The 13682-nt window shown below is 37.5% G+C and overlaps 1 protein-coding gene and 1 long non-coding RNA gene across 4 annotated transcripts in view; both read left to right on the forward strand.

Moving 5' to 3' along the window:
• smyd3 (SET and MYND domain containing 3) overlaps window positions 1-13682 on the forward strand; it is an 84198-nt gene that overhangs the window by 55245 nt on the left and 15271 nt on the right. For all 3 annotated transcript variants that reach the window (XR_007947276.1, XR_002595674.2, XM_022193583.2), the window contains exon 6: window positions 7408-7475. Coding sequence is in view for 1 of the 3 variants with exons in the window: in XM_022193583.2 (XP_022049275.2) it covers window positions 7408-7475 (68 nt within the window). In the remaining 2 variants the exon portion in view is untranslated. The remainder of the gene's footprint in view (window positions 1-7407; window positions 7476-13682) is intronic.
• LOC127537561 (uncharacterized) lies at window positions 10521-12042 on the forward strand. The gene is made up of 3 exons (XR_007947290.1): window positions 10521-10738; window positions 11467-11576; window positions 11737-12042. It is a non-coding gene; the product is annotated as an uncharacterized LOC127537561 (long non-coding RNA).

Below are 13682 nucleotides of genomic sequence, written 5' to 3' on the forward strand. Positions count from 1 at the left end.
AATGAATTTAAGTTCGTTGTTTTTGAACTATCTTTTGCTTTTCAGAAACTCTAAAAAGAATGTTTCTTATTTCTTCAAGTGGCCACTGTTGTCCTTTTGAACTGCCTAACTCACTGCTGGAAGTATTTTATCCAGCTTGAAGAAGTCGTCACCTAAAACGATTTTCATGTAACATTTCTGTGTCTGTGGGTTGTTTTTCTGTAGAACTGTTGGTGTACAGAGATATCCATTGAAGAGAAATGACAGTCCATCATTACTTTAGGACATAAAGGTCAGCTAAGTCCTTGTGGAAATTTCTGACTACTTAAAAAGTTTCTTTCAATAAAATAATAAAAAAAAAAACTGTTGAAATGCAGTGAATAAACTGGCTCTCACAAAGGCCGCCTCATGAAAGGAAGACCAGGAGTTTCCACAGCTGTAAATGATGAGCTCCTTTGAGTCACCAGCTTCAGAGATCGCCAATTAGTGGCACCTCAGATTAGAGGCCACATGAATGCCTTGTTGAGTTCAAGTAGCAGACACATCTCAACATGAGCTAATCAGGCCTTTGTGGTCAAATTGCTGCAAAGCAACCGCTACTGTAGGAGGCGAAATACGAAAGTGAGAACTGATTGGGCCAAGAAGCAAAGAAATAGACATTAGATGAATGAAAATTTGGATTTTAGCCCAAGTTTTATATTTTTAAGAGAATGTCAAATGGGTGCAAAAGGTGCCGAATGTGAAGGATCTACAACGGAAACATATTTTGTTTGTTGACACTTTTTGTTTATTACATAGTTTCACGTGTCATTTGATAGTTCGATGTTTTCTGCATGCTAGAAATAAATAAAAAATAAAAAATAAATTAGTGTGTCCGGGTTTTGAGCGGTGCTATACACTTTATAAACGTATTTGGGCCTTACAAGGAAAAATTAATTAACATTTTGTAATAATCTTTTTAGGTTATGACAGCTCCTGCTGAAATTTAATTAAGTGGTGGGAACAAGTCTCCTGAATTACTTGTTAGACAGTATGTTCATGCAGCAGCGTCAGTGAGTGAGAAGAGGGTGTTTAGCCCCTTTTTTTCTTCATATTTCCTCTGTAATTCTGCCTGTGTTTGTCTGCCTGTCTATTGAGAGATGAAAGCACCATGATTAGGTCATAAATACTTTATCAAAGCGTTAAAAGTGCGCTCACATGCATGCACAGAACACACACAGATGCGGCCTTTGATTGGGCCTGATGGCCTTTGTAGTTTTTCTCAGAGTGACAGTAATTGAACCGATTCCAACAACATTAAAGACATAAACCATCCAGTCACAAAATTTTTGAACCAACATGACAGGACAAAGCAAACCAATCCAGCGCCTCGATATGAGATGACAGGACCTCCCGCTCCCCACCAAGCCGAACCCCCTCCATCCATCCATTTAGAGATGTGCCATCCGTACATGTTTCCAAAATGTCACTGGCATCATTTTGATCTGCTCCTCCTGCCATGAATACTTAATGTCAGCACAGTGCAGTCCTGACTGGAGTTTACTGTGAGCGTACAGGTTAACATTAGCATCCCAGGGTCTTCCTGTTCTTTATTTCTGACGAGGATACGTGTACAGGAATGATGATGCCTCATGCAACTTTTTCTCTTTGTAACAGTATTGAATAAGGTGCAAAGTTTAGGAACGGATCCAAAAAATGTGAAGATATTTTTTCCTAAAACAAAGTCCTGAATTTGTGAAGTCCATATGTCATTGGAGGAGATTAATAGGAGTGACTGATTAGAAATCAACAGGATTAGAAATTCTTACAAGTGAGCTCTTTAGTCCAACACAGCAGTTAGAGTTGTGAACAAAAGCTTACATGCACTTGTAGGACCATGTATATCATGACAGTCTTTTCACTATATTCTATAACTCAGAATTTTCTATAAAGGAATCCTCAAAATACGTGCATCATTGTCACAAAAACAATCCTGGATTGTTTTCGATTCTTTCAATGTTTCAGTGTTTTGTTTTCATAGCGATTTTCTTTCATAGAAAGAATCAAAATTCAGGATTGTTTTATTGTAACAAAGATGCATGTGTCATTTTTACTATTTATTTTTAATTGACTGCCCTGACTTGTCTTCTATAACTTACTTGATTGTCTCTGTGTTTGCATGTTTTAACTGTCAAAGTACTTTGTGATAGGTAGATAGATAGATAGATAGATATATAGATAGATACTTTATTAATCCCAAGTCAAATCCAAATGTAAAGCAGCTTACATACAGCAACATAAAATAACAAAAAGGCAGGTTAGTAACATTAACAATAAAGGTTTGTGTATACTCTGCAAATATAAAAAAATTCAATAAAAATAATTCTAATTTTAAAATCTATACAATACTAAATGAAATTAAAATTCAATTTATAGCAATTAAAATTCAATGTACGGTATTTACACATTTTCAAGGAATAGTGAACGCTGTTCTTAAAGCTGCTATATAAATAAAGTTATCATTGCTATTACTATAAACATGGTCTTTGCTCGTGTACGTAAAGTTTTGTTGTCAACTGTATTGACTGAGTCTATGAATATCTCTTTTAAAGTAATAATTACTCTGACCCTTGTTGACGCGTTTCTGTTGTTTGGAGTCCAAAATTTGTACGTGAAGTTTGTTTTTTATTCCCCCCAGACGGATGCGACATCTTTGATCTTATTTTCCATTTTCCACATCACAGGCTGCTCACCACACCCTCCTCTCACTCGCCTGTCTTTGCCTCTGTTCTTCTCTCTCACGTTTATCATTTCTCGAAGTTTCATCCAAAATCTAATCAGCAAAAACATTGCGTGTGACAGGCAGAAAAAATAAAGGAGTCAACAAATGACTGGAGGACTGGCATTTTCATCAGCATTTTGAAGAAAACCCTTCCAGACATAATGCACGCTTTGGTGTCTTTTGTGCAGATGCAGTAATTGTAGAATTCTCCACAGTGACCACGGCAATATTTGAATCCTATCAGGCCTGTCATCCCCATTAAAAGCCCACTATTATTTGCGAAAGGGCTCATTTCATTTCATTTTGTGGAATACAGTGCATTCACTCAAGATGGACAGAAAGTAGTCCTGCAGGCGCTCTAACATCTCTCTGTGGCTGGTCCCCCTTCACAAACACTTCACCGCAGTGCCACCTCATATTAGCTCACACTCCCTTTTGTGGAGGGCTCTCATTATTAATGGGAGGTTATAAATAAACAGGTAAACCGTAGGAGGCTCTCACCGTCTCCTGTCATGTGATGAAAACAGCCATCACCATGGTTACTGATGGGTGATATGTTGGAGGTATATTATGTGGTCCGCAAATGCGTAACATCTAAACCAGAGAGCAAATCTTACAGACTAAAGAGTTTAAAGAGCTGAAACAAACCATTATTGTCATTGATTTTTCTGCCAGTTATTTTCGTGATTCATTTTTCAGTCTTCAAGATATCACACAGGAATGAAAAATGGTCATTATAATCTCACACAGTTCAAGATAATATATTCAAATTGCTTGTTTTTCCCAACAGAGTTCCCAAACCTCAAAGCTAATCAGTTTAGTTTTGTAAGCAACCAAGAAAACCTGTAAATATTCACCTTTGAGAAGCTGGAATCAGATAATTTTTGGCTGATTAACTTTCTACCATTGGAGTAATCATGCAGTTTATTTCTAAAGTTGCATTCCAAAGCAAAGGAATACAAAATGAGCCAGAATTTGTTCTGTAAAATGTTATTTGTAGAGAGCATCCAGAGCTAGGCTTATGTCCAATTTGTACAGTTAAATATGGTTCACATTTCCCATTGAAAAAGTTCACTGCAGTCCTCACCTAATTAGACCAGCGGAATTTGTACTGATGTTTGCGTTAGCAGCATTTGCCGAGACAAAAGAGCAGGTTGTAGTGTCGGGTAAATCATTGTGTGGTGACACATGCTCCAGCAGATGTGCCTGTAGCAAAAGTAGAGAGGTTAGAAAGTCAGGGAAAGAGAGGAGGAAGGTCTGGGAGGCAGATGAAACTAGAAGGGCACTTCATATCTCGCAGTTTTATCAAAAATGATCTGAATCCACACCAGAATTTCTTGGGTTCTTGCTGTGCCCATGCTCCACCTCTGCACCAAGCTTCAGAGAATTCAGCTTGTTAGTTTTTCTGTGGTCCTGGTGACAAGTAGAAAGACAGACCTTCACCTTAGCTGTACCAATACAAAGCAGCATGCATTTTTCTTTGGGATGCAAAAGACATCCTCCACCTGACTGTGCAGATGTGGATGTTCTGCTAGATTGACTCTCATCCCCTGAGAGAGGCTGAGGGTGTGGGAGAGAGACAGATAGAGATCTATATGCTCAGCTCAATGCCCTACCACTGTTTGTTTAAATTTTCTTCCCTGAATTCATGCTGTCACTAACCACTGCTGCCTTTTCCTAGTAAGGTGTGAACTGTAGAGGGCTTAAATATTCCTCTTTCTTCAGTAGATGGGTAAATAACATGGGAAGATGGTGTATTATTATAAAATAATAATATAGAATATTACAAAACATAGTCCGCTTGTCTCACGCACCACTTTATGTGATCTTTTTAATGGCAGTTTATCTCAAAGGGTCAATTAATATCATCAAACCAGGCTTTCAGACCCTCCTCTTTACTTATTTTCTCCTTGCTCTGTTTATTTTGTGCTTCAGTAACAAAGTGTTGCCATTAAAATGCGGGCTTAACTGTCCCTGAGTGATGACGCCCACAGATTAATCTACGACAGCAGCCTCATACTAATGGATCCAATGTACATTTATTAGCTTCTAAAGCAGCAATTCAGATATTTCCTCAATCACTTGAATGATTTCTCTACAAAAATTTACAAATACTCTCCGTATGACACCTAAAGCTGAGCTTTGCTGCTTTGTTTATGTCATTTTGCGTGCAGTATTTTTGTATTTTGTATTTTTAGCTAAAGAAAACAAATTTTGAAAGTATCAGTTGTAATTGTGGGAAACTGTAGCCAGAATTTCTTTACCAGTTTTCTGATGTTTCATAAAACTTACAAATATTAGATTAATAAAGACACGCTTAATAGAGATCATTTTAAATGCAACCTCACTATTCTACTGTGTAAAACCTTTATGTGCATATGTGGGACTTTGCACACACAGCAAGACACCAATGTTTAACATGAAGCATTACATACAACAGCATTTACCACACATTCTGTTGTTTCAAAGGAATCTGTGCGATTCTCAGATTTTTTTCAACCAAATTTCTTACAGAAAATAGCAAACCTCATCTTAATCATCTGTATGTTTCTATCATGTGTGACATCTATTTCATCAAATGAAAATGTAATGAATGCACTTAGCTGTTATTTCATTTTGATGTATTGTAATTCATTTCTAACATATGGCTCTGCTCTGTGATGTATCTATGTCCCCAACATTGTAATGCACGCTTTATGGCACAGATGATAAATGTCTGTGAGGGGAACTGAATAACAATGAAGTGCTCACGAGATGAAGAGACCACAGTTTGTAGGTTTGTGTGAAAGAGACAGAGCGGGAGTGGAAGATTTTTGACAAAGATTTTGCATATTGCTGTGAATGAGTTGAGTAAAAACCCTCGTCTCCCATGAGGCCTGACTGTAATGGTGTTTATTACAACTGCAGATTCAGATCGAATCAATTTGAATCAAATATTAACAGGAAGGGAAACCTCGTCTGTGGCTCTCTTTAAATTTTACCTCCACTCTCTGCATTTCTGTCTCTTTATCTGACAGAATACGAACACTACCAAACCTAGTTATTTTTCTACTTTCTGCATGGGACAGAGAAAGCACGCCTAATGCACACAATCACACCATAACCACGAACACACTTGCTTACCAGCATCAGCGCAGTATTTGACACATCAAACACAGTGGTGTTCATTTCCTTTTCTTTCTTTTTTCAGTTTTCCCTTCTCTGTTAACTTATTTTATGTTTTTAGTGTGTTTATTGATGTTTACTCACTCATCAGCTCTCACTGTCATTTTCTTTAAACAACTTCTTCTGGCATCTTATTATTCAAACCATGTCTGTGCCAACTCTGCCAGTTGAAAGAAACAAACCATCTCTCTGCCTAGTTTGAAAGTTTCTCGCTGCTGCCTGAAAGCTTTGGCTCGTTAATTAATTTGTTTCTGGCATGTTGTATTTCGTATCGGCCTCAGCACCCTGATGTGTTGCAGGAGGTTTATACAGACAAGTGCTAAAGCATGTCCGTAACGGTGATTTGTGACAACGCTGAACTGTGTATTTAGGAAAGCCGACTGTTGGTTATTTGTGTTGAACATTTTAGTAAGAAAAACAATGTGATTTACGGAATGCTTTATTTTTATTTCATCATCAGCTGTTGGTTTAGATTTTGCACACATATGTATGAAATAGGGTGTAAAGATTTATTCTTAAAGTCATTTGGATTCATCTTTTTGAGAACATAAATGATTGTACCAGAATTTCAGTCTCGACCGATACAGTGGACCAACCAGCTGAGCAGCATTGGAATAGCCATGTCACTAACATTGCAAAAACACCAAAAAACACTATCAAGAAGAGCTGCTCCATTTCTTTAGTACAACACCAAAAACAGAATAATTGAGGCAGGTTGTCATGAAGTTTGAAATCATATCGATACTAGGAATGTCAAGTAATATTGGCCCACTGATATTACCGGCCCGATATTGGCATAAAAATGTAAAATTGGTCAATATCGTTGTCGTTTTTTTGTTTGCTTATCATGAAAAACAATAAAATATTGCCTGGATTTTGCCAACAGTAAAAAAAAAAATGCACACTATAGTTGCCACATTGTAATAGACTCATAGAGGGAGAGTGTGAGCTGCTGTTTGATACAATTGAAAAAAATAAATATGGCATTTTTTCCAAGTGGTTTCATAGCAGCTCTATAATTACAAAGGAACCATTTTGTGTCTTTTTTTTAAATTTACTGCTGTCTTCTCTGTTCTCTTCAGTGTAGTTTTATAAAATACTGTCTTTACACGTGCTACATTTTATTTCATTTTAACAGGGTCTTGAGGAAACAAAAGCATTCCTCTTGCTCCACTAACATCGCTGTACATGATTCACATTTTTTCGTTGAAGAAAAATATAACAGGAGTGTCTTTTCTTTCAGAAGCCTTTTATTTTCTTTTATAGAGACAAATTTCCAGGTTCAAAAATATCCGGGTGGTAGTTTTACACCGCGTAACCCTCTAAATCTCAAAGCATGTCATGTCTCAGTCTAAGTGCCGCTGGGGTTTTGCAGGTGTCGAAAGATATGTAAAAATGTTCAGAACGTATGATGAAAGGTAGTTTGGATTCCCTGAAGCAATTTAACAAATAATCAGTCGCTCCTTTGTCTCCACACTTTTTATTCTCTTTCTCTCCTTTAGGTGGTTTGTAATTGTTTCACCATCACTGACGGGGAGCTACAGGAGAGTGGGGTTGGGCTGTATCCAAGGTAATACACACACACAAAGGGCAATGTGAGGGACACATATCTGAAAAGCATCATTAATTTCAATTCTAGCTCATAATCTTTGTTAGATGGTGCTCTTTCGCTTTTTTGTGCAATAAAAGCGCCACAAAATTTAAATGCAGCTTGGTGTTACCTGCCCCATCACCGCACCCCAACCAGCCCCCCCCCCCCGTCCTTTACCCGCTCACCTTCAAAGCTCTACTCGTTCTGCTCGCTGTTTTCCTGACAGTTCTTTGAAGTTCGAGGAAGAAGGGAGGAATAGAGGATGTGAGTTTTTGTTGTGGGGTGCAAACTTGAAAATGAATGTTGACAGAATATCATAACGCTGTTTGGGGAAGATGGAGGTGAAAGAGAAGCCAGAACACGGGGAGAAATGCAGAGTTTGACTCCAAGTGATGCGTGATTGATGATGCGATTGTTGCCTGGAATGTGCGAGTGAATCACAAACACACACACACAAACACACGCACACACTGTAAGGCGATATGCACTGTAATCCCTGTATTGAGTCCTGGGTGAATAGGGTAGGATTTGGCCTGTTGTTGTACATGTTGTTAGTGTTGCTACGCGCGCGCGCACACACACACACACACACACACACACACACACACACACACACACACACACACACACACACACACACACACTTACACACACTCCAGGTTTCGCAGCCAGTTTATCTGGCTGGTGTTGAGATGTCAGATGGTCACAGTGGCATTACCAAAGCTCAGCCAAACCATGTGTGTCTGTGTGCGATTTGTGTTGTAACTCATCCATAAATGATGGGCCTGTTCACAGGATGGTCCCCTGCCTATTCATATTTTGGGTTGCCTAGCAACCCTGGGTTTGCCAAAGCAAGGGGGATTACTCTGGTGAGGCTGCACCTCTTCATCCCGACACTTTCTGTTCGTTTTCGGTCTCTGATGCATTTGAGAAACTCTTTCCCTCATTAGCTGACTGTCTTGTTCTCTTCTCCGCTGCACTTCATCCGTCTCTGTCTATCTCGTCTTCAGTGCTAATTGGACTGTTTAAAAGTATGATGTAAAATCCTCTCTATCAGGAGCAAAATGATTCACGGTTGCAATAACACCCACTTTTGTTCATTTGTTGTTATCCACCTTAGCTTGGTACTTCATATCACCACAGAGCAATGTAAACCCAGGAGGTCCTCATAGAGGTACAGTGAAATAGAAATGAAATTACCTGAGAATATGACACAAAAGCCTGAGATATGTTTATGGGTTGCACTCTTTTCTAATGTTTTGGCATCAGATTTTACTAGAAAAGAAGTGATTTGTACAGCACGTTTCCAGGCCGTGTCAGAAATCTCATAAATAAGTGTGTAACAAATGAAACAAAGACTCCTATCTGCACACAAAATTGCGCACTCAGTGCTGGTTAGATGTAGAAATGTGTTGTCTTAAAGAATGATGCAATATCGCCAAGCTCTGTGTGCTAATAAGAATCATAACAGACAAGCCTCCTGGTCTAACAGGTGCAATTAAACCAACAGGAGGGTGAGAATGATGCCAGTCAAGTGCGGTCCACACTGACCTGAGAGCAGCTCTAATTCATCCAGCAGGAGCTTTAAACATGAACATCATTATCTGCTCCTTCCCCTGGGGAGATAACATCCATCAAAATGTAAAACCTGAAACGTGTGGCATCTATTTAATTATTTTTTTACATTTCCAACAAAATGTATGAATCCTGTTACGCTCTTTAAAATGCTTTCTTGATTTATGTAACTGAATTGCAGCACGTATGATCATGATCTTCTGTTCTGTAGAAGCTCTATTGAAATAATTTAACTTACAGTTTCAGTTCTTTAAGGTGGAGACTGTACATAAAATTCAGATTTGTTTTTTACTGCTGCAGCATTAGTACAGGAGTGAACCATCTCTTCACATGACTATGCTAACTGAGAAATAGAAATACAGATAAGAGTAACAAAGCGGATGACAGTATTGAGGCTTTTCTCTCATTAAATATCAATTGAACTTAACGACAATAGTCCTCCTCTGTCTCTACTCTCACACGTGTGTTATCACACCCGTCGCCCTGCTACAGCAACAGTTAGCTTCAGTTAGTGAGAGCAGATACTGTAAAAGTGAGATGTGGTTTAGTTAATTAATCTAATTAGTATGCTAATGAGCTGCTCTCCATCAGATGAAAGCGTCGTTTGGAGGGCTTGATTTCTAGTTGATATTCAACCTGCAACTTCTCCACTGCAGAACAAAGCCAGGGGGTTACTGCTGATTCTGAATGCACACACACACACAAAAAACATCTTTATCTCTTGCACCCATTGTTTTGCTGAATATGATAAGCGAGAGCAGCGGTAATAAAAACATGCAATCCTCTAGTATTTTTCCCAGCCGTGGGAGGTTCAACGGCTCAGGGAGGTCTTAAAAAGTATATTTGTATGCCTTTTAGGACCCGCTAAATCTACTATAACAAAGCAGACATGTACCACCCACCTAAACATTGCAGGCCAAGCAACCTCCCTGCCCCCCCAACACCTCCATGGCAACAACAGTACATATTCAACCCTCAGCAGGATAATGCACCCCAACACACCACAAAAATTGCTCAGGAATGGCCCAGGGAACACGACAGAGCGAAGATGTTCACTTGGGTCCCACACTCTCCATCCCACACTCTCCAGATCCAAATCTTATTCAGCATGCGTGGGATGTGGGATCTACAGGATAAGCCTGATCTAGGTAGCCCCCCCCCCCCCTCGATATATATATAATGAAACTTGATATATATATAATGAAACTTGATATATATATATATATATATATATATATATATATATATATATATATATATCGACTTTCATTATATATATATATCAACTTTCATTATATATATATATCAACTTTCATTATATATATATATCGACTTTCATTATATATATATCAACTTTCATTATATATATATCGACTTTCATTATATATATATCAACTTTCATTATATATATATCAAGTTTCATTATATATATATATCGACTTTCATTATATATATATATATCAACTTTCATTATATATATATATCAAATCTTTTTTTCCTACCGAGCCCCGGAAGGGACATGTCCGTATGGCGAAGCGACAATGAAGGACACTCACCCGGACGAGAATTTTATTGAGTTTTATTTTGAAATCGGCCTGAAATACACAGACATTCAAGCAGTGCGATGCGCTAAGAATCTGCCATGCAGACCAGCGATCCTGATAATGGTAAGTTTTATTTCTCCAACATCCTGCTGTTATCCTACTATGAATACGCTAGCTACAACAGTCCCACATCAGTATTATGAACGTTCCGCCAGCTAACGCGGTCCGGACACCGGATCACTGATTAGAGGTTGGCGTTGAACTATTGTTTGCCAGCCAGTTAGCCGCTGGTAAGCTAACAAGCTATGAAACAACTCCTTATAAAACCGGAGGAAAGCAGCAGCAATATTTCAGTCCAAGACCTGTATTCAGAACCTCCCACGCTGTTACACAATGACCCATTAATCATATTACTGAACTATATGGTTATCATTGAAATTTTCCTTGAAGAACCAGTGAACTCTTTGCGAACACATTTTAATTTATGTGTTGATTATGTTTCGTATCAGTAATACAAGTCTAAAAAACTGATTCAAATGATCAAGTTAACACAATGAAGTAAAGAGTACTGGTAATCTGCAGCTATTTTCATAATTTCAAGGTAAAATTCTGATGTGTGATTTTCTAGCTTTGCAGATGTGGAAATCCAATGCACTGATTTCTTATACACAGATGCTTTTGGTGTTTTTTGTTGTAAAATAAAACAAGGCATTTATCACTGTTGGAAATTATTACAGGTATTATTTGTAACACTTTCTAACATTGTATGGACAAAGCAATAAATCAGTTAATGGATAAAATCATTTGTATTACAGATGCTATCAACAGCATGTCTTGTTCATTTTATTTAGTTGTCGGCCTTGGATGATGAGGTCCAGTTACCAGGAGCACTAGTCTGCAGCTTAACTGGTTCCGTCCTGCAGCTCCTCCACGCTGTCCTCCTCTCTACAGACCAAATCAAGTAAGATCTGTTTAGACTATGCAGACATCAACATGATCAGTATGTTATCTTTTGACCCATCCTAAAATCACAAAATAGAACATTTACTTTAAGTTAACTGTGTTTATGAAAATAGAAAATAATTACTGACAACTAATACTTTTTGGATGCTTTTATGCAGGAAAAGGGAACCAGGAAGCTGCTGTGGATCCTCTGCAGTATCTGGAGAGGTCAGAGGAACGGTTCTTGGAACAGATCGGAAGACACCAAGACGTGACCTCTGCCATGCTCCAGAACATCCAGAAGATGAATGAAAACCTTGGTTGCACTGATGGGACGCATGGTGTCGGTGCTGGAGCAACTGTCCCAGAATTAAACTGCATTGTTGACTATTGGCTTTTCTAGAAAATAAATCTTTTTTAGTACTTCACCTGTTTTGTATTTTACTCATGCACTTTGGGTGAATAAACAGAAATTTGTGATGAGAGATGCAAATTTTGTCTATAATGTACAGAGACTTTATTCAGTGTTCAGTGCACACTTTTGTTACACACATTTTGACAGATAAGCAGTTGTGCTTTTCAAGCAGATTTTAGTCAGAAACATCAGTAGCATATATTGTTTTTTTTTTTTTTACTGTTACACCAATCTAGGTAGATAAACTGCACTACTGCAGCAGATATATTATTGAAATGTGCTTCTATTATGTGTCTACATACACTGCTCACAAATAGTTATTCAACTTTTGGGTGAAATTGATGGAAAATATAAAAAGTGCATGCTGTAGTGATATATCATAAAAGTAGGGTATTTAACTAGAAACATGCAATAGTGATTTCCTCATCTCAAAAAAAATTATTGAATCAAAAGCTAACAACAGTGGAGGGTATGTCACAATAAAAATGTCTCAGTTTGGACAGAACAGCAGCCTTCAGCTGAAATCCAGTACGATTGTGTCCCACCAGTGGCGTGATCATGGATGTGTCCAGGCAGCAGCTGACCTCTGCCTCGTAATTAGCCTTAAGACCAGCTATAAAGATAAACATAGATATTATCATTATCATCAACATATGGTGCAGTTGTTTAACCTTTAAGCTATGTAGGGATGCAAATGTAGTCGAAGCTAAGTAGCTAAGCTAATGCTAACACGTTCAGTGTTCAGAATCAAAACATCTCTAAAAATTACCTGTTTTCTCAAACGTAGTCGCCGTTCCCTGTGACAACCATGAAGATAGATAGATAATCACAGAAGAGCTCATCTGAAGAGCAAATGTCCAATCAGGTTCCTGTTTTTGTTTGCCATGTCCTTCCAGGGCTCAGTAGGAAAAAGTCTGAATATATGGAATGGAACTTTGAATAGATGGAATGAAAATCTGAACATTCTATATTCCGACTTTCATTATATATATATCAAGTTTCATTATATATATATCAACTTTCATTATATATATATCAAGTTTCATTATATATATATATATATCGACTTTCATTATATATATATATCAACTTTCATTATATATATATCAACTTTCATTATATATATATATCAACTTTCATTATATATATATCAAGTTTCATTATATATATATATCAACTTTCATTATATATATATCGACTTTCATTATATATATATATCAACTTTCATTATATATATATCAAGTTTCATTATATATATATCGAGTTTCATTATATATATATCAAGTTTCATTATATATATATCGACTTTCATTATATATATATCGACTTTCATTATATATATAATTTCCTAAACGGCAGTATATAATTGTATATAATGCCTTGGACTTTATATATATGCTTAGATTTGTTGTCATATATGACAACAAATGTAAGCATAATGCAATCTGTTGCCAGTTTATTACTCCACCAAGGAATGTGACAGAGTTATGTGATGATTGGTGTATGCTTGTCCTTCTCTCTGTGCACAACATTACTAAAAAACGGAATATCAGATTCGGATGGAATTTTCAGGGAAGGTCAGAAATGACACAAAGACCGCCTGATTAGATTTTGCAAGTGATGCAGCTTCTAGTCTGGATCCATGGATTTGTTAAGGATTTCTGTGTCAGTGCGAAATAGTGGCATGGCATCACTGTAACTATGACAATA

The sequence above is a fragment of the Acanthochromis polyacanthus genome, chromosome 2 (genome assembly GCF_021347895.1).
Source record: "Acanthochromis polyacanthus isolate Apoly-LR-REF ecotype Palm Island chromosome 2, KAUST_Apoly_ChrSc, whole genome shotgun sequence".
Classification (NCBI taxonomy): Eukaryota; Metazoa; Chordata; class Actinopteri; family Pomacentridae; genus Acanthochromis; species Acanthochromis polyacanthus.